The following is a 19,834-nucleotide window of genomic DNA, read 5'->3' on the forward strand; positions in this document are numbered from 1 at the left end:
CCTGACCTCACCTGCCATTCTGCTTTTCTCAGCTTTAGCCACACCAGCTGCCCTCCTGGTCTGCAAATGCACCTAAACACCCTCCACCTCAGGGACTTTGTACTGCTGCTCCCACCCTCTGCCTTGAATGCTCTTGTAAACCTTCACACAGCATACTCCTCATTCCCCTATGACCTTTGCTCCAACATCACTTTCTCAATAAGGCTTATCCTGATACCCTCCTTCACACCGTAGACCATCCTCCCTACTCCTCATGCTGGGCTGGGTCATTTGATTTTTTGTCTCTTTTCCAGAGCACTCATCCTGTAACATGCAGATCATGCCTTAGGTTTACTGTCTCTCTTCCTGTGAGCAGGGGCAGATGGCTCTGTGCTTTGGCACACAACATGAGCTCTATACACCCTGGCTGAGTGAACAAGGGAACATGGGTGCCAGAGTGCAACCGGGGCAGGCTTCACAGAGAGGGCCTGGGAGCCATCCTCCAGGCACACACCAGCACAGCTAAGCTAACAAGGCAGCCCAGGGCCGTCGGGGGAGTTGTCTCCCATGTCAAAGGCTCCGGACTGGACACTGGGAGATCCCTGCAATTTAGAAGAGTTCTCCAAGACCCAGAGTCAGCGTATCATTTGTCAAGGTGGAAGGTGGACACGAATGGGGGAGGCTAACAGCAGGAAACTAACCAGAAAGCGGACACTGAATTGAGGCCATGGAACTAGAGATGAAAGACAGTATTTGAGAGGTTTCCAAGGTCAGATCTACAGATGCACGTGGGAGGTGAAAGGGCGGGAGGAGGTGCAGGGAGGATCAATGGACATGGTACATGAAAAGAAGGTGCCCTCAAACATCAACATGATTACTGTGGGTCAGAGCAGCAGCCCAGGCATAAGGAGCCTACCCACAGTGCCTGCTAGGCCATGAAGCCTCTGGGCAGTCTGCCTCCCCTCCCCCTTGCCCACCAGGCCACCCCTGCAGGGCCTGGGGTCCTAAGTGTGCTCCTGCATCTCCCCTGCCCCAGGCCTGCATTTCACAAGACCAGTCCCTAAACAGCCGGTGTCAGTGTGACTCCTCCACTGCTGCATCCTGGGCCGGTATGTCCAAACTAAATCAGCTGACAATAGTATATCATGCACTTACCTTACGCTGAACATCTTTTAGGTGCCAAGGAAGACCAAAAAGCCATCACAGGCCAGGGTCCTGCCCCCTGCCCCCCAGTGCCTCCAGGATGGGCAGGGTATGAGTTATGGAGAGTGATGCACATGCTAAACAGTGCAAGGATGAAATGTGACACCGTGTTAATATTTTGTCCCAAAATTCTTCTGGGACAGGAGAAATTGTCAGAAAAGACCTACTTGTTTTGCTCCTTAATTTCTACCAGAGCTGAAGAAGAGAACTCCCTGAGAGCTATATACCTGGAGCAACTTGCCAGATGTATGAGTGCAAGGGAGGCACCCAAGTGGAAACAACCGGACAGGACCAAGACTGGCCTGGTGGCACAGGGTGTGTTCTGGCCAGGGTGGGAGGGAACGCAGTTCAGCTCAGGCAGGTTAATATGCAAATGTCCCAGGAAAGCCAATTTGCCACCAGAAAAGCCAGGTGAACACAAGATTCAAAACTGACCCTCCCAGTTACTGAATGGAACCTGGGAAAAACAAAGGGGGATCTGAGAGTCCTGGGGGACAAGGGAAACCTGCCCAGAACAGCCCCCAAAGATTTGGTGGAAGAAACAGCATGTGACTCAAGGGCCTCTAGATGATCCTTCAAAACATGCTTTTCGCCTTTTGCATTCTTTGCAGTGCAAAAGCTGGCCCTTCTCACAAAATCCAGTATAAATTGTTAGGGGAAGACAGGAGCACAAAGGAAAATATCCCAGAGCTAAATATAGTGATCACACAAATACCCAAGTCAAACAAGCTGTAATATTAATGAGGCATGAATGAACAGTAACTGTTTCCAGGGCTAAATAAAGGCTGACCACCTTGTCAGGGAAGTCACACAAAGGCTCCTAGCTGGTGCCCCTTTTAGTAAGAGCAGAAGAGAACAAACAGTTCCCCCACCTCTATAGAGGGAGCCCCATTTGGGGGTTAGATCAGACTAAGAACATTTTCTTGTAGGCCACAGGGAAAAAAAAATCTGTTTCCAGTTTAACCTGCAACAGTTGTAGACTCTGACCAGGATACATTATTAATTAGTCAAAAGAGAAGCCCCACTTTTAGTTGCCCATTGAATTAGGTATCTTTCAAACAGTGTGACCTAGAATTGACAGTACAGCTAACTCTCTGTTTACCACGGTAATGGGGATTTCTGGAAGGACGGCAGTTAATTGAGAAGAACAGTCCCATTTTGTCCTGTCAAGGCACATATCATCACTGCATCAAGGACGAAGGCTTCCAACGATTGTCCCCCAAGGCCCTCGGCTCTGCCTGGCATTGTCAGATTTAAACTGTACCTTTCTGGCTCTTCAAGCCAAGTAGCGGACCCCACCACACCCTCCAATTTTTCAGGGCATGGGGACACAGGGAAAGCATGGACAATCACCTTACCCATACCTTACCCATAAGGCAGAAGAACTTCTAACAAATGACATATGATGGTTGGAGGGGAGCTCCTGGGGAGAAAGGAAGAAAGGGGCCCTGGGTCCGCAGGAGGCTGGGGGGTCCACCTCTCGGGTCCACCGAGAGGCCCAGGAGGAGACAGGGAGAGAGTTGGCTGTACTGCCGCAACAAGCACACCCCCAGCAAGCTGCCCAGCATTTCTAGGAAGGAGAAAAGCAAACCGCCGTCCCACCTCGGGCTGCGCGGTCACAAGTGAGGCAGGGCTGGGACCAGTCACCATTTGGGCGGGAGGCCAGCCCCAGGTGCGGCAGGAAGGGGTGGCGCTGGCTCAGCGGCTGCAGCTCCTCGCTCTGACCCAGCGGAGCCCCTGCACGGTGCTGGGGACACAGCGAGGCCTCGGGTGCTGTCAGGCAGGGACACACACACACATACACACAGAGAGAGACACGCCATTAGAGGGAGTGGGAGTGGCAGACTGCGGGCCGAGACCGAAGCCCGACATGCTCAGAGGCAGTGTTGACCAATTCTGACCCTGAACGTATAGCCCAAGCTCAAGGTCTGAGGGAACCAGAAACGTGAGAGCTGGGACTGTGGCAGCAGCAGCCAGCCCAGCAGAAGGCCCAGAGGACCTGTGACTGGGGCCCGATCCAGACACCCAGGCTCCTGCACCTGCACCATCCCACAAGCTACCGATGAATGGGATGCTGTTTCAGCCCTTGCTTTGTATCCTCTGGCTTCTTGAGAAAAATGATGGTAAAAGGCACATGGAGCGCAGAGCTGCTTCCCGTGACTGAACAGCACAGACACAGCCGCTTCCCAAAGAGATAGCCATGGCAGTGTGAGACCAACTCGACCCACAACGGGCCTTTTCTGGGGATGGAGAGGCGGCATGAGATAAACAACTTCGCTTGTCACAGGGCAATCTTCAATTTTTGGTGCAACCTGACCCAGAAGGAGATGCAGGTCACATTTTGTTTCAGGTAGTTTCGTGAAGATTGCAACCTTCCCTTAAACAGTTCAAACTAAGAGGGAAACAACTGTAACTAGAAACAGGGTCAAGAAAAATGCTAACTTGTCCAAGCCTGATAATAATTTGGAATTCCTAGAGACAGATAGTCTGACTTGGGTATGCAAATCTCCCAATCGACACATTTCTCAAAATGCTGCTGGTGGCAGTACGATGTCAAACTGAAGCCTACGAGCAGGAAACATCAGGAGGTGGCCTAGTAACAGAGCCACTGACTAATAAATAAGGATCAACAGGAGTTTGCTGGGCGACAACTTCCTTTAAAAAGAAAAAAATGTTCTGTTCTGCTGACACAGCGTTACTGATTCCAAAAAGAAAGAGTGTATGGGGGCCTGCACTTTTGTTTTTACAGCCAGAAGATACAATTTGCACCTCCCCCACCCCAACAGGCCCCCAGGGCGACCTATCTTGACACTGCACTGGGAAAGCTGAGAGGCACCCGTTCCCGGGCCTGCTTTTAGTGAATGGCCAGGACGTCAACATGGCTCACAGAGACCAGCTGGCATCAGGCCCCGAACTCCACTTCCCTTCCCTGAAATCTCGTCCGAGTATGGGGCTAAGACCCAGCTTCCGCTGTGTGTGTCCCTGCCCACATGCACAAATGAGAAAAGGAGAGTGGCTCCACCCAGTGCAGACCCAGCCATGCAAGCAAATCACTAGGAGCTGTCGTCCACATGTTGAAAGAGGAGGCCCCACTCATGCTACCACCTGCAGCGGTCTCTGCCTTCTCCCTCTCTCACTGAGACAGAAACATCCTTTCTCACTGCCCTGTGATGCTGAAGGAGAATAACACTGAGCCAGTCAGGAGACCCACAGCCCAGTCACTGGGACATTTAATAGGAGATTAAAGAAACAAAATTATCAAAAAGGAGCGTTCATTTCCTCCACCTACCAAACACCATCAACTCCCCACAGTTTGTGCAACAGGCCAATTGCTTGGCTCCAACCCTTCTCTGAGCAGGAAGAGGGGCAGAGCAGACCCACTCCAGGATGGCTGGCCCTGCCCAGATGTACTGAATCAGACCACAGAGCGGCAGAGGGTCTTGAGATCCCTGAGCCAGAGCAGCCAAGGGACCAAACCAACCCCTAGTCCCATAACTGTAACTGGGTGCAGACCACTGGCATTGTTGTCTGGGCTGCCAAAAGCTGAGAACAGAGGAAAGATGCGAGCTCTGGCTTAGCCCGAGGGCACCCACCCTGCCTGTCGCCCAGTACTTCTGGGCCTGTAACCGACAATACTCTGGCAAGGGGTGGGGAGCACTTCCCCTACTCACAGCCATGGTAGGAGGCAGGCGACCCCCCGGCCTTGCCATATTCCTGCTCTGAGTAGCTGGTGGAGAGGTTGGGCTGGCTGGAGCCTCGGCCGAAGGTGATCTGGTTGCTGCTCATGCCAGTGGCCACCTGGGCCATGCGCTCTTTGGTTTTGAGAGCCTGGGCCCTCTCGGCCTTCAGCCGCTCCTCATCCTTGAGGAGGGCTACCAGCTGCTTTGACTTCTCGCGCACATTGATGCCCTGGTCCTTGCCGTCACGGTCGATGTACTGGAAGTCCTTCAGGGTCTGGATGGCAAAGATGTTCTCCCGACACTGCTGGGCCACCCGCTCGGAGCCTGTCTTGATGAGGTAGTCCAGCAGCGTCAGCGCCTTGTACACATGCCGCCAGTTCTTGCCGTGGTCGTTGAGCCGCTTCCACACCATGCTCATGATCTCCGAGAAAGCCACCACGTTGTAGGTCAGGTCAGCGATCTCCGTCATCAGAGAGCTGGACGGGCCCCACGGGTCATTGGACGTGGCTTCTCGCACTTTTATTTCAGCCTCTGAATAATTGTTCACAATGTTTTTCATTTGCCGTCTGATAGAGGAAGTCGCCATTTTTATGGTCTTTGTGACAAAGGTAAAAGCCCTTCAAAGAGAGAGACTTTCCTATGCCAGGGAAGTTCGTGCCCTGTGAAGGTTCAGTCTCTGTAACAGGTATGGAACAAGATCTCGGACGGTCATTTCCTCCGCTGGAGCCTCAGGTCCGAGAAGCCAGAAGCCATGACCTAGAGAAAGAAAGAATAAAAGAAACACACTCCCTGTAGCATGAGCTCCTTCAAGACAATAGATTCTGGCTCAGTCTTTTTTGTAAAATAAAAAAAAAAGGCAGGTACCAAGGTCTGGTGGGGATGGGGGCGGAGGGTGAGTACACACACTCCAGCCTCTCTAGGAGGAAAGAGATCCATCTTCTTTTCAAAATTATGACAAGATCAGTATTACAAGTTAATAGTGAATAAAATCTAAACTCAAGGTTAAGCGTTTGGCAGACAAGAAGTAAACATTATAACTGTTGTTCTATTTTCAAAACACTTCCACTGGCATGGCTCTTCTGTGGGTTGTATTTTCACTACGTGGCAAAAGCCAGAGACAGAAGAATCTTAACACTAGGGGAAGCTGGTTCTGATAAATTTTAAATTATGTGTGGGAGCAAGAAAGCCTCTCATTTCAGGTACATCTTACCCCAAAAATGCCTATCTATGCCCCCTTTTTAAAGTAATCACTACAGGGGATCCCTGGATGGCTCAGCGGTTTAGTGCCTGTCTTTGGCCCAGGGCGTGGTCCTGGAGTCTCAGGATGGAGTCCCACATCAGGCTCCCTGCATGGAGCCTGCTTCTCTCTGCCCCTCTTCCCCCACCCCCTCTCTCTGTCTCTCATGAATAAATAAATAAAATTTTTAAAAATAAATAAATAACCGCTATACCTAACGTGTAGCTTGAACTCACAACCCTCAGATCAAGAGTCACATGCTCTTCCAACTGAGCCTGCCAGGTGCCCCTAAAATGCCTGCCTATGCCTTTAAAATCGTTCAACGCCTGGCTTTGGTCCACTGTGCTTCTACCTGCCCCAGGCATTTTCTGTGACCACTTTTCTCCTGACTTTTTATAAAGGTTTCCAACTACTCTTAGAGAGCACAGCCGAGGCCCTCCACCAGCTTTCAAAGTCTCCAGCACCTGGCCTGAGCTAATACAACCGTAGAAATTATCTCTTCCCCTCACTTCACAGAGGGGAAAAACTGAGGCCCAGGATTTCACATTAACAGGCCCTCCCAGCCCTATGCCACAAACACAAATCCCTACTCTCCAAAGAAGAAACATTTACTGAGCTCGAGCAGGGTCTGCATTTCTGACAGTTGACTCTGGCCCATGAGTTTGGTCTTTCTTGTTCACCAGTGAGCACCCAACACTATGCCCCACACGGATATAAATGCTGGTGAATGAATTTACAAAACAGATGAACAACAGCATCCGTGTCCTCAGGAAGGCCACAGTCTGGCAGGGGATAGAAGTGAGCACAGGGCACCTGAGGGTGCAGCTGGCTGTTGGGGGATGCGAAGGCAGGTGAGGGAAGGAGCTTCGGCCAGAAATAACTCTGAGTATGTCTTCAAAGCTGAGAAGACCTGACGGGTGGGAGGAAGTGGTAATGCAGACTATTCTTCATCCATAAAATGAGGAAACTGAGGTGCAGAAGACTCGGGGATTGCCCAAGATAGAGCAGCATAGCTGGGGTCTGGACACAAGCCAGAACCCTCCCCTTGCCTATCCCCCACTACCACCTGTGGGGCTCATTCTGGGCTCTTCTGGCTGTCAAGGAGCCTTGGGCCTGGCTCTACTTCACTTACTGCTCAGGAAAACCCTCCAAGTAAGGTAGAGATGGGGAGCTCGGGGACCTCAAGTCACAAGGTCTGCTGACTAAGGTCACCTCCTCCAAAGCAGCCCATGCAGCCAGGGGCCTGCTACTTCCTCCCTCCTCGTGCAAGACCCTTACTCTCTCCATCGAGCTGTGAGCTGTGGTGCTGCTTCTGCCAGAGAAACAATGGATGGCCTCCTCCATCCTTATCTAAAGCCTCTGACAGGCAGTGGGAACATCCACAGAAATAAATAAGTAAACAAAAAAGTTGGGAGTGAGGGGAGCCACAGGAAACACAAAGATCACTTATCACATATGACCATACAAATAAGAGCTCATAAAATTTCATCCTGGTGACAATCAATAATACATCTGCTATGGCTAACAAGGCCTCCTATCCAGCCTCAAATATGCCAAGAATTCTGTCTCCACCTGAAGCCACAGAATGGGGCTTCGGCAGAAGGCCGGCATGCTCTGCCCCTCCACTGATCTGGCCAGCTCTCATAAATCCTCTAAAGCCTGTCAAAGGACCAGGGATAAAAATTTTCCCAGTGAACTGCACATTTGGTTTAGTTTGGTTTTTCATTCACAGCAACATCCACTGCTGGCAGAGATGGGATGGGCCTCAAAAAGCCAAAAAGAACACTTTGATTTTTTAATGAGCATCTCCCAGCTTAAAGTGCAAATACTCATCAAAAACAGCGGTAACATTCAGATGTACTTAATGCCCAGGGGCTCTAGGATGTGCCAGGGATCACCAGGCACTTCCATTTGTCACTCCATCTGGTGCACGGCAGGTATGACCATCCCACCCTCTGAGAAGCAGGAGGAGCTGAGATCCACTGCTGAAGAAGTCCTCAGCCACCTTCCTACAGGTCAGGAAGCAGCTTTGACTAAGCATCACAGCAAATGGTCTTCCTGGTAAAAAGGCCTCAAACAGTTGGCAATATATTGAAAAAAAACCAAAATAATTTCCTGAGGGAGAAACGATGCCCCAGGCTGTGTTGCCCTTCTTCTGGTCCAGCCATCTGAGACCCAGTGTCCTCCTAGGGAGAGGTCAGGGAGAGGCCATGAGGCCCAACCAGCCAGGGCACCCACTGCGCCTCCTAGGCCTTCGGTGGCAAAGAAAAGACATCAATTCTTCTGATCAAGGGCCAGAGCTCCTCTGGGAAAGGAGTTCCGAACTGAGAAACCAGGGCTAGGAACCAAGGCAGGGGTTTTCTCTAACAGGCTCAGCTTGCAAAGACATCTGTTAGCAGACTCTTTCAACTATTTAGGGCTTAAGAAAAAGAAAAAAGCTAATAAAACATTTCTTACAGTCAGAAAAATATATAAAGCCTTTATCATTTGAATGGCTACCTGCTATTTTCTTAAAGCTATAGACAAGAGCGGCTTTCAGGAAAGGTACATGGTGAGGAGATCAGGGGACAGGAAATTCCTGATAGGAGAAAAGGACACCAAAGGCGCCTCCATAAAACCATATTCAAGGCCATCTGGGTGACGCACCTTACAGGAGACTTTGGAGACTGACACCTCCAATTCCAGCCATGAAAGAAGCCAGCTACACATGAGTGGGCCGCAGGACCATAGCCCTGGCTGTGTGCGCATGAGGCTCTCCCAGGCAGCTCCAAGACAGGGACCTAGGTGGCTCCATCATACTTGTCCATGTGGACCTCACTCTTCCCATTTTAAAACTTCTCCCCCTCAACCTCAGGACCAGACTGTCAACACCTAAATATCTCTTCTCCCAGCAAACATCTGTCAGGCACTCCCTCCCAAAAGCCAGGCCTGAACACTCTCCATTCTCAAGGATACACCCTGTGCTATTTCCAGAACCTAAATTTTGTTTTGTTATTGCTTTTTTGAACGGTGTGCATGCTCCACCTCCCAAACTTTCCCTCTCAATCTGCCAGTTTTCTTCCGTTTCCAGCTTGCTGAGCCTTGAACTAACTAGCAGAGGATCATGTGTTACCGCCTGAGCTCTTCACTCAAGCTTGGGAAGCTGTGGTCAGCTCACAAACACCCCATCATTTATTAGAAGCTTCCACTCAGGGCGCCGCCTTCAGTCCAGGGCATGATCCTGGAGACCCAGGATCGAGTCCCATGTCAGGCTCCCTGCATGGAGCCTGCTTCTCCCTCTGCCTCTCTGTGTGTCTCTCATGAATAAATAAATAAAATCTTAAAAAAAAAAAAAAAAAAAAAGAAAAAGAAAGAAGCTTCCACTCAGATATGGAGAAGGCAGGAGGAAGGGGGGTGGTGCTGGGGACTGGCAAAACAAGAGGGAAAAATAAACTTTGTTAAAGTTTAAGCCAAGATGGCAAAAAAAAAAAAAGGGGGGGGGTGTTTTAATTAATTATACACTGACAACCCAGAGGACAAATGCTATCAAAACATCAGTATCTAGAAATGCCTTCAGAAATGGGAGTTCTATCGGGGCGCCTGGGTGGTTCAGTTGGCTAAGTGTCCAACTCTTGATTTCAGCCCAGGTCATGATTTCAGGGTCATGAGATCAAGCCCCATGTCTGGCTCTGCACTGGGCGTGGAGTCGGCTTGAGAGTCTCTCTCTCCCCCCACAACTCGCTGCTCACATGTGCTCTCCCTAAAAAGAAACTTTAAAAACTGTAAAAATTAAAAAATAAAACAAATTGAGGTCTATCGTCAGGAATTACTTAGAACTATTTCGTTACATAAGAGATAAAATCTGTACAATTCTGTTACAACTTTAAATATTTTCTGGATAGAGACAAGTTGGGATTTCTATTCAAAGCAAATGCATTTTTCTGCACAGGAGCCAGAGGATGTCCATTTACTTTCCTGGATGGGATGACCAGGGGCCCCCACCTTACCTCCAGCCCCACTCTAGCCCCAGCCCTGAACAGCCTGTTTTGAAACTGTATTAACCATTCATTTTATTAAGAATCAAGGCTTCTGATTCCCGTGATAACCACCAGTAACCTCACTGAGTTGATAAAACCCAAAAAAAGGCAAAGAAGCTGAGTATTTCAGCTGGCCTAGGGAAGTCTCACCATGTGCAATGCACATCTCTGTCAGGCCTTCCAAAAGGCCCTCGGGAGCTCTGAAGACTTTGCGTCAAAAGCCTGTCTATTCGGTATGGAAGGGAACACTCATTTTTGTACAGTCAGGTTCCAGTACTAGAAAAGGTTCTTTAAGCCAAAGGAATATTTCATTTCTGTCCTGGAAACGGAACCTGCTGTTTCTGCCTATGCAACATCCATATCCTCCTGAGAAAGATCCCTGGTCTTCCATAGGGGACATGGCCGGGGACATGGCCAGGCACAGGCCCAGTCCAGGCTCCACCAATCTGAGTACCACAGGCCCCCAACACGGTGGCTCAACCAGGGGCAGGTGGACGATCCAGGCTGGGCTGTCTGAGCTGTTAGAAGCCACCACAGGGCCTGGGTTTCCCTAAGTTTAAAAGTGATGCTGGAGAAAACAGAGCAAAGGGCAGAAGGAGTGACAGAGAACACGGCTGGAACCTCTACGTCCACTTGTGCCTGAAGCCATTCATTCCCTGCATAATCAGCAGCCAGAGCCCACATGGTCATCTATAACCTACAGCACTGTGCGCTGTGCAACGAGCGCCCTGAGAGCAGGAAAGGCGGCCACAGCCGAAAACCAGATGTACAGCGAGGGCCCCCTTCACCAGAGCCTCCAACGGGGCCTCACGGAGAAGTGCAGGGATACCAACCAGACTCTGCTCAGTTGCACCTGACCTGTGAGCTCAGGCTGACCGAGAAGCTGAGAAGCTGCGTCCTTCCCAGGGAGGCCTGTCACCTGGGCCAAGGTCTGGCCAACACTCTTTTCAGAGTGACCTATGATGGTGACCCATAAAGTGAGAGCTGGATCATCACATTTACAGGGGGCAAGCTGGGGAAGAAAAATTCTGGCATGTTTGAAAATACAACCAGAATTCAAAAGACACTGGAGACTGGAATTAGACTGAATGAAACAGGCCAACAGGACAAAACTAAACAAACAAAACTTCCAAGACTAGAGTGGGGTCCCTGGAGGCAAGAAGAATTCCAAACGCACTCCAAGGGTTTGTGGAACTGGGTGGGGAAATTCTTTCCGAATCCACAGTTCCATCAGGACAGAAATAAGAGGCCCTCTCGGGCATTCAGAGCAGCCCAGGTGGGTCCCAGCTCAGAGCCTGCAGGACTCTCGGCCACTGTGCTTCTGGGACACAGAGGCAGGATACTCCCCGCATCCACTGTGGTCTCCCCACATCCTTAAGGAGGTTTTGGCAGTGGCTTTTCAAGGATCAGGGACCATTATCAGGGTCAAGACCAGCTATGAGAGAACAGCAACAACTGTTTCTCCCTACTCCCCAAAACCAGTCATGGGTCAACTGATACTGGCTGTGACAGTCCAGTCAAGATCAGTAAATGTCATTGAGTGAAATGATCAGAAAATCACCTCCGCAGATGACAGCTCAAACTATCTGTGCCTGGCAGCCTCCTATGACATCACATGTACCTCACATGTCTTAAGGCAAATGACAGGGAGGGCTGCAGGAAGGAGGTACTGCCACCTTTCCTGCAGTGTTGCACCAGTGGGGCTCACTCTCAGCCATATATCGAAAGCTCCTGGGGAGATGATTCAAAATTCCATATACACAGCAACTGGAGGCAGCACTGAGAGGATCTGACCAAGCTCCCATGGTGACTTAAGTATCTTGAAGGAAGTGCCACAGTGTCACCATATGACACACACAAGCACTAAGTTTGTGAAACACTGGCAAGCCTTGATTAGTTGACTTTAATTTTCCTCTGCATGCAATCCATGCATGAGGAAGCATCTCCACCTTCTCAGTGGGGAGAAGAGTACCACGACCATTACAAGGAGGCTCAGTCAGGGGGTAGCTGAGACCACAGCTCACATGACCAAATGGAGCCAGCTTCCCAGAAGACAACGGTCCAGTTAGGACAATATGGACAGTGCCACATTCTTCTCCACAGTCATCATTTCAGCCGAAAAGAGAAAGGACTATTATGACTCTGCATCAACCAAGCTAGCAATAACTCAGAGCCTAATAACCAATGCTCACACAGAGGGGAGAAATGAAAAGGAGAAAACAAAACAAAACAAAAAAAATCCTTTACATTCACCAGAAAAAAAGAAATGTTCTCTTCGTTTAACTGAACAGAGCAATCACATTTTATATCACCATCCAAAAAATGGGACTAAAAAAGACAAAACAAAACAAAACAAAAATCCGCTGCATTCATATACTCAAAGGGTTTTGAGGGAAAACAAACATTTTAGACATGACTTCCAGATGATAAAGCGGGTCAGGCTAAATAGCTTATGCACCTCCCCTTGCTCCCTTCTAGGGGAGGAAGAGCCCAGGGCAGGTGTCCAAGCCTGTGTCTGTTAATCTGCCACCAGGGGGAATTGAAGGGCCCCCGTCCCCCATGCTGGGCAGTGCCAGCCCTCCCCCAAGGCAGGAGGGAGGGCCTCCCACAGAGAGCCTCCTGGGCAGCCTCTGCCAGGATCTGACAGTCACTGGAAAAAGTCAGACAATCTCTGACTTTATGTGTTCTAATTTTTCCAAAAGCAGAAGTACTGAAAACACACACAAGGAATTTCATTTTTCCTTAAAAACAGGCCCCAAGCACACAGTCTCAGAGAAGAGCAACACCCTGTGGGTGCAGATTACATAGGTATTGAGATGCGGTCATTTTTAAAGATCATGTGAACCAGGGGGGCCCCTGGGTGGCTCAGTCAGTTGAGCATCTGACTTGGTTTTGGCTCACGTTGTGATCTCAGGGTCCTGGGATCAAGCCCCGCGTTCCGGGCTCCGTGCTCAGCATGGAGTTGGCTTGTCCCTCTCCCTCCCCACACTTGTGCACTCCCGTACACACACTTTCTCTCTCTCAAATAAATAAAATATTTTAATAAATATAAATATGTATATGTACATACACACACATATATATACACATATATATGTGTGTATATATACATATATATCATGTGAACCAGGGTCAGGAGACCTGCTCTGGTCATTCTGGCTGCACGCTGGCCATATGACACAGCCACTTAGTTTCACTCCCTGATTCAGGAGACAGGGTGTATGGAGCTGTGCCTCCTCTTGCGCAGGGTCAAGGATCAAACACATTGACAGGTAGACCAAGTCGATGCATAAACATGCCATAAAGGAAAAAAGAATTCTTTACTGCTCCTTATCTCTCTCTTCTGTTCTTTAGAGTAGTTTTGCAAATGACCAATCACGGACAGCATTCTTTAAAAATCATGCCAAAAGCAAACAATGTGGTGTTGTAGACGCAAAGATTCAGGAGACAGGAAACTGGGGATCTAGGTCCAGAGCTGTGACCATTCTGAGGCACCAAGCGAACCAGTGACCAGGCTCCTCACTTCTAAAATGATGGGGTAGAAGAGATACTCTTCTTAAACCCTTCAATTCCCAAGACCCTCTTTCTGACAAATAGCTCAGTCCCCTGCCATCTCCATGGTGTCACGGGGAGCCCAACCTTCTGACCAGCCCCCACAACAGGTCACTGACTGCAGGGCTAGAATTCTGGCCACAAGCCTAGTGGCAGATGTTTCTCTTGGTCTATGGGGCTCAATGGTGAGCAAAACATTAGGGCTTCCCTTGGGCCTTTAGAAGTGTGAAGGGTAGCCCACAGAACCCTTCCCTCCTCCCAGCAAGGCAGCTTGTATGTGACCCCTAGGCTAGAGAGTCTCTATTTCTAACACTCTGTGACTCTGCTACTAGAAATACCCACTAATAACAGACAGCAATGCCACCCAAAGACTGAGAACCACAGAATGGGGACATCTGATGGCTCTACACAACCCATCCCACACCATAGGGCAGGCCCAGCTATGGATTACACTTTGATCAGTACAATTTTCCAACTTGAGACATTTGAAAAAAAAATGTAGAGCTGCATGGGAAAATTTAGAATTCCCATGATTTCAGGCTTAATTTAGCCCTGGCTGGTCACTGTGTGGCACTAAGTCCTGGGCTGTCGCCATCCCCTGAGGAGCCAGCAAAAGAGGGAGCTGAAGCAAAGTAAGGGTAAGCTAGGGGTTCCTTCAGCCAGGACCCCACAGACTTGGTTTCAGGCACAGTGGTGACCTAACATTTTTCTCAAAAGGAGCTCAAGACGCTTGGCAAGAGGAGCCTTGCAGGAAAGGTACAGGTATTTACACCCTTCTAAGTATAAAAGCAAAGCCAGGAGGAAAATGACTGGTTTGCTCACCTCTGCCCTTCAACCTCCTGTTCCAGGAGGGCATATTGGACTCTCCTCGCCACAGCTGTGAAAGAACGAAGCAGATTTCTGTGGGGAGCTGAGGAGTTACTTCCACAGACGTCAGATAGTGACGGCTATCTGGTGTGGATGGACCTTCAAGGCTGGGCCCAGCAGCCAGGGCTGCTGGGGGGGGGGGGGGTCAGGCCAGCGCCCCAGAGACCAGAGTCTTACCTCAGCAAAAGGAACAAAAGGATAAGCCAAATTATCCTCAACTTGGGCCCTGGGCTACCCTGCGGAAGGTATAAGACCTGAAGGCTAACTCACTCTGTGCCACAGTGTGCTGTACCCTCTTCTCCGAACACTTTCCTCATTACTGCGATAATCTGCTCACAGTCGCTTCAGAGAAACCTATGTGCCACAAACCAGCTCCTGCCATGCACTCTGCCTACCAGCTGCCTCTTCTGCCTGCATTCTTCCCATGACCGTTACCAGACGAGCTTTCTCATTTACAGCCCTCTTTAAATATCGCCTCCCCAGAACCACCAGTCACCCTGTCCAATCACCAGCTTCAATTCCCGGCAGAGCCCTGCTCTCTGCTGTGCATTTTGTCACTTGTTTCTCTCCTGTGCCCCCCTGACCTCTGTGAAAGCAGGGTCCTGTTTTGCTCTCCTCTGTGCCTGGAACAGAGCCTGATACACAGTGAGCGCTGGGTAAATCCAGGGGCAACCAGTAAGCAAATTTTACAAGTTATCTCTGATTGTGTCTATTCAGAGACCACCAGAGTGAACACCCGAGGGGCCATTCTCCCAGTTCCTGTTTCCCTTTTTGCGCACTATCACAGGAGGCCAAAACAGCTGCCCTGTTCCACGTGCTGACTACCCACTGATAAACTGCAGATGGGCAGGAACTGCCATGTCTGGAGCTTCGTGGATGCTCACATGAGAGCAGAATCACCAGAGCCCAGGACTCATGGACAGCATAAGTGCCACAGAGCAGAGACCACTCAATGCCCCTGACAGCCTGGGCTCAAGAGCAAAGCCAGCCAGCCCTGACCAGCATGCGAGGATCCCCCCTACGAGAATTTCTTATCCCGACCACATGAATCTACATCCTTGCCTTTCCAGCTGGGAGATCGGAGACAGATAAATGAGCTCCCCTTCACCTCTACTTCTACACTTGTCAGCTGCAGCGAGGGGGTGCCTAGGGAGACAATGGCAAAGATAACTGGTGTCCAAATATCTGCTTCCTCTCCCCGGCAGGACCAAGGTGAGTACAGCTGTAGGCTGTTACCTGGCACATCTCTCAGGACAACTCAAGAAGAACATCCAGAGCAGGAGAGGAAGGCCCATGGAAGCCTCTCGGTGAAAAATGTGCTGGGTGGCTAATGGTCTACCAGGGTGGTAGGTCCACTAGCACCTCTTTCCTGACCACAAAGACAACCTGTTAAACATGGTCACCCATTCCAGCTCTGCCCCTTTGTGGCTGGCCTTTCCAAGAGAAGTCTCAGATGTGCTAATTCTCTGATACTAGTAGTTGTGATAGAATAGCCACAGAATAGCAACAGAAAAGAGAAGAGGCTCCTTAAGAGAAGCTAGCAAATACTGAGGTCTGACTGTATGCTGTGCATGATCTAAGAACACACGTATCTTCTCATCAAATCTTCCTAAAGGTCCTAGAGGGAGCAATTATTATTATCCTCATTTTACAGAGAAGGAAACTGAGGCTCTGGGAGGCTCAGAAAGTGGCCCAAGCTGCACTGCCAGCAGGGGTTAGGACCAGGATCTGATCCCAGACCTCTGGCTTCTGGTTCCAGTCTGTGATTCTATTCCTTTTGGCTTCAGACCAATTCAGTGACCAAAGTCATGAGAGCAATGAATTTGTCCCTGCTGAATCTGCAAATCTAGGAAGGTGCCTCTTGTCTGCATGTTTAAAAGGCCAAAGACACCCCTGTTCACCCAGAGGTCCTCTCCCCAGCCAGCTCACCAAGCCAAGTGAGCAGCGGCAAAGATGCTAGAGCTGGAAGGGCTTCAGGACTCACCTGAGCAGACGTCAAGGCCCAGAGCAGTTCAATGCTGTACCAGGATCAGGCCCTGGCGTTCCCAGCTCCTATCAGTGTGGCCAACCAAGGAAAGGGGTCTTAATGCTCTTAAAGAAAGCTTCCCTGGAAATGTATAAGTTCTAACAAGCTGGTGATACAATGAAATTTGTCAGGGCAGAAGTCTGGAATACCAGAGAGACTCCAAAACTACTTTTTAAATTGTGTTTTAGGGGTGCTTGGGTGGCTCAGTTAAGAGGCTGCCTTCAGCTCAGGTCATGGTCCTGGAATCCTGGGATGGAGCCCTGAATCTGGGCTCCCTGCTCAGTGGGGAGTCTTGCTTCTCCCTCTGCTCCTCCATCTGTTCATTTTCTTTCTCTCAAATACATAAATAAAACTTTTAAAAACAAATACATATATTTTTTTAAATAATTTTTTAAAAGTGTTTTAGGGGTGCCTGGGTGACTCAGTCAATTGAGTGTGACTCCTGATCTCAGCTCAGATCTTGATCTCGGGGTCATGAGTTCGAGCCCCATGTTGCAGCCTACTAAATAAATAAATAAATAAAATTCTAATTTAAAACTGTATTCTTTAGAACCCACATCCTTAAGAAATGATGTTTCTTTGGCTCTAACAATGTCTCCTACTAAATCAGTTACATCAAGTTAACCTAAGAAGTGTGCATTATTCCTTTGAAATTGCTGTCGTCATCTGAAACACCACTCAGAAAAGACCGGGTCTCAATGCTGAAAGGTAAACTTCCTTTTTTGGTACAGAATAAAAATATTATTTCCCTTCTTCCTCCTCTGCTGGAGATATTCCCAGTGTTTTATTTACTCTGCAATACTGACTGGATATATTAAGAGGAAATGTTCCTTCTAACTCTTAAATGTCAGAGGCTGCCCCAGAAAAGGCATGAGCCAGCCCTAATGTCTTCTAGCTGTTCCTCTGTTTGCTTAATTTTTTATTATGTACTATTGGATGCATATAAAAGAATTAAGTGCAAACCACATGTGAGGCACAAACAAAAGGAGCCCCGGTGAACCCCACATTCTCCTCAAGGCCTAGAGCATGACCACAATGCCCACCCAGAGGGGTCCTTCCCCTCCCTACTTCCTCTACCCCAGGCCAACTGCCAGGGTTCTGGGTTCTTCAGTACCTTGCTTTTTAAAAAAGATGATAATTTTACCACAAGCGCTTAAAAACCAAATAATATACAGCCTTCCACAACTGCGTTTGTCATTCAACACTATGTAGGGTTTGTTTTTTTTTTAAGATTTAATTTATTTATTCATGAGAGACACAGAGAAAGAGAGGCAGACACATAGCAGAGGAAGAAGCAGGCTCCCCTTAGGGGAGCCTGCTGTAGGACTTGATCCCAAGACCCTGGGATCACGACCTAAGCCAAAGGCAGATGCTCAACCACTGAGCCACCCTGGTGCCCCAATACTGTGTTTCTCAGATTCATCCACATTGCTCCATATGGCAAGCTGCGGTCCATCCATTACATTTTCATATTTAACAATTTACCCACTCACTCTCCTGCCAAGGGACACCTAAACTATTTCCAAATTTTTGTCATCATGAATATGTCTGAAGTCTGGTCTGTGCAGGGTGTCTCCTGGGACACACATGCAGAGTTCTTCCAGAGTATGTTTCTAATAGTAGAACTGCTCAGCTCATTTACAGGGTGTGCAAAAGTTCTCTGTGTATTTTAAAAATATCTTTGCTTCCTTCATTTAGAACATCATTTTATCATTAGAGAGCAGATATATAAATGGTTTAGTTGATACCAAGTTCAACAAGTATTCTTCACACTCAGTCTATAAAGAACAATGCCAACAGGCCTGGGGGCGAGGGGTGGTTGTTAGGAGGGCACAAGACATGATTTCTGGGCCAGGCGGGGGGTATAACAGATGGGTTTACAAACAAGATCAGGACACGCTGTGGGATATGTCAAGTGCATCTGCATCGATGTTGCTGAAGAATGAGACATGAGCAAGTGTATGAGGGGTGAAGGCCATTCAGGCAGAGCACAGAGACAGCAAGGTGTATCGGAGTGCAGAGTCCACAGGGAGCTGGCTGGCTGGCTGAGGCTGCAGGAACTCATTCAGCACACTGTAAAATTTGGACCGGCCAACTGTGGTTATTCACTTTCAAGATTCTGCCATATCCTCCCAATAATAACAACAACAGCTCTGTGGCTAACACAGAGCACTGTGTCATTTAATTCTCACTATATATGGCACTATTGTCCATTTACCATTTTTCTGTAAATCTACTTACTTTTAAATTCAAATACCCACTTTAAGTAATAACATATAAGAGGTATCACTGGTATCACTGCTATGGCATTTTGGAAGGGGGGACTGTTTTGTTCATTTTGTTTTTGAGATATAATTCATAGAGCACAAGATTCACCATCCTCAAGTGTACAGTTCACACTTACAATTTAGCATATTAACAGGGATGAACTGCCATCACTGCTAATTCCAGAATATGGTTATCACCCCAAGAAGGAACTATATACATGTTATCAATCACTACCCATTCCCCCTCCCCCTGACCTCTGTCTAAGTTCTTTCTCTATGGATTTGCCTATTCCAGACATTTCATATGAATGGAATTCATCCAACCTTCGGCCTTTTGTATCTTTTTCTTTTGCCTAACATGTATGAAAGGTTCATCCATGTTGCATTACATTATCAGTAATTCATTCCTTTTTGTGGCTGAATAATTTTCCACTGTGTGGATATACATTTTATTTACCTGCTTTGTTGGAGGATATCTGGGTTGTTTTCCCCGTCTTTGGCTATTACGAATAGTGCTGCTATGAACATCTGCATCCAAGTGTTTGCACAGACATATGTTTTTAACTCTCCTGGGCATACAGTGAAGAGTGGAATTGCTGGTTCGCATGGTAACTCAACATTGAACTTTTCAACTGCCATAGTACTACGGCATTTTTAAGATAACTTTTAAAATCAGTAACATTCAACTGTGTACCACTTAAAATTATTTTAGGAAATACTGCTAGAGCAGAGCTACGGAAGTTGGCTTTTGTTTTGTTTGGGAGCAGAGGAATGACGCTGTCAGTAGAGTATTTCTGGAATCCTGATCAAGCCACACAGGGTGAGAGGGCCAGCGTGGGGACATGGGAGGATGATATAGACAGGAAGACCACTTAGAACCCACAAGGGAGGCAATGAGGGGAACTCGGGCCTGAATGTGGGTGTGGCAGCAGAACGAAAGGGCAGGAGAGCTCAGACATAAACACAAAGCAGGAGAATCAGGTGTTGACCTGACAGCCAAACGCCAG

The 19,834-nt window shown here is 48.6% G+C and overlaps 1 protein-coding gene across 4 annotated transcripts in view; it reads right to left on the bottom strand.

The window, feature by feature from the left end:
• The window catches only part of EPN2 (epsin 2), an 83,354-nt gene that overhangs the window by 41,197 nt on the left and 22,323 nt on the right, over positions 1–19,834 (bottom strand). For 2 of the 4 annotated variants that reach the window (XM_041770871.1, XM_041770872.1), the window contains 2 exons: positions 4,854–5,618; positions 2,785–2,955 (listed from right to left, as the gene is read on the bottom strand). The exons of 1 other annotated variant lie outside the window; for it this stretch is intronic. In XM_041770871.1, coding sequence (XP_041626805.1) covers positions 2,785–2,955; positions 4,854–5,448 — 766 coding nt within the window. In that variant the 5' untranslated portion in view covers positions 5,449–5,618. The remainder of the gene's footprint in view (positions 1–2,784; positions 2,956–4,853; positions 5,619–19,834) is intronic. One more of the 4 variants, XM_041770873.1, reaches the window with a different exon arrangement.

This window comes from Vulpes lagopus, chromosome 10, assembly GCF_018345385.1.
Source record: "Vulpes lagopus strain Blue_001 chromosome 10, ASM1834538v1, whole genome shotgun sequence".
Classification (NCBI taxonomy): Eukaryota; Metazoa; Chordata; class Mammalia; order Carnivora; family Canidae; genus Vulpes; species Vulpes lagopus.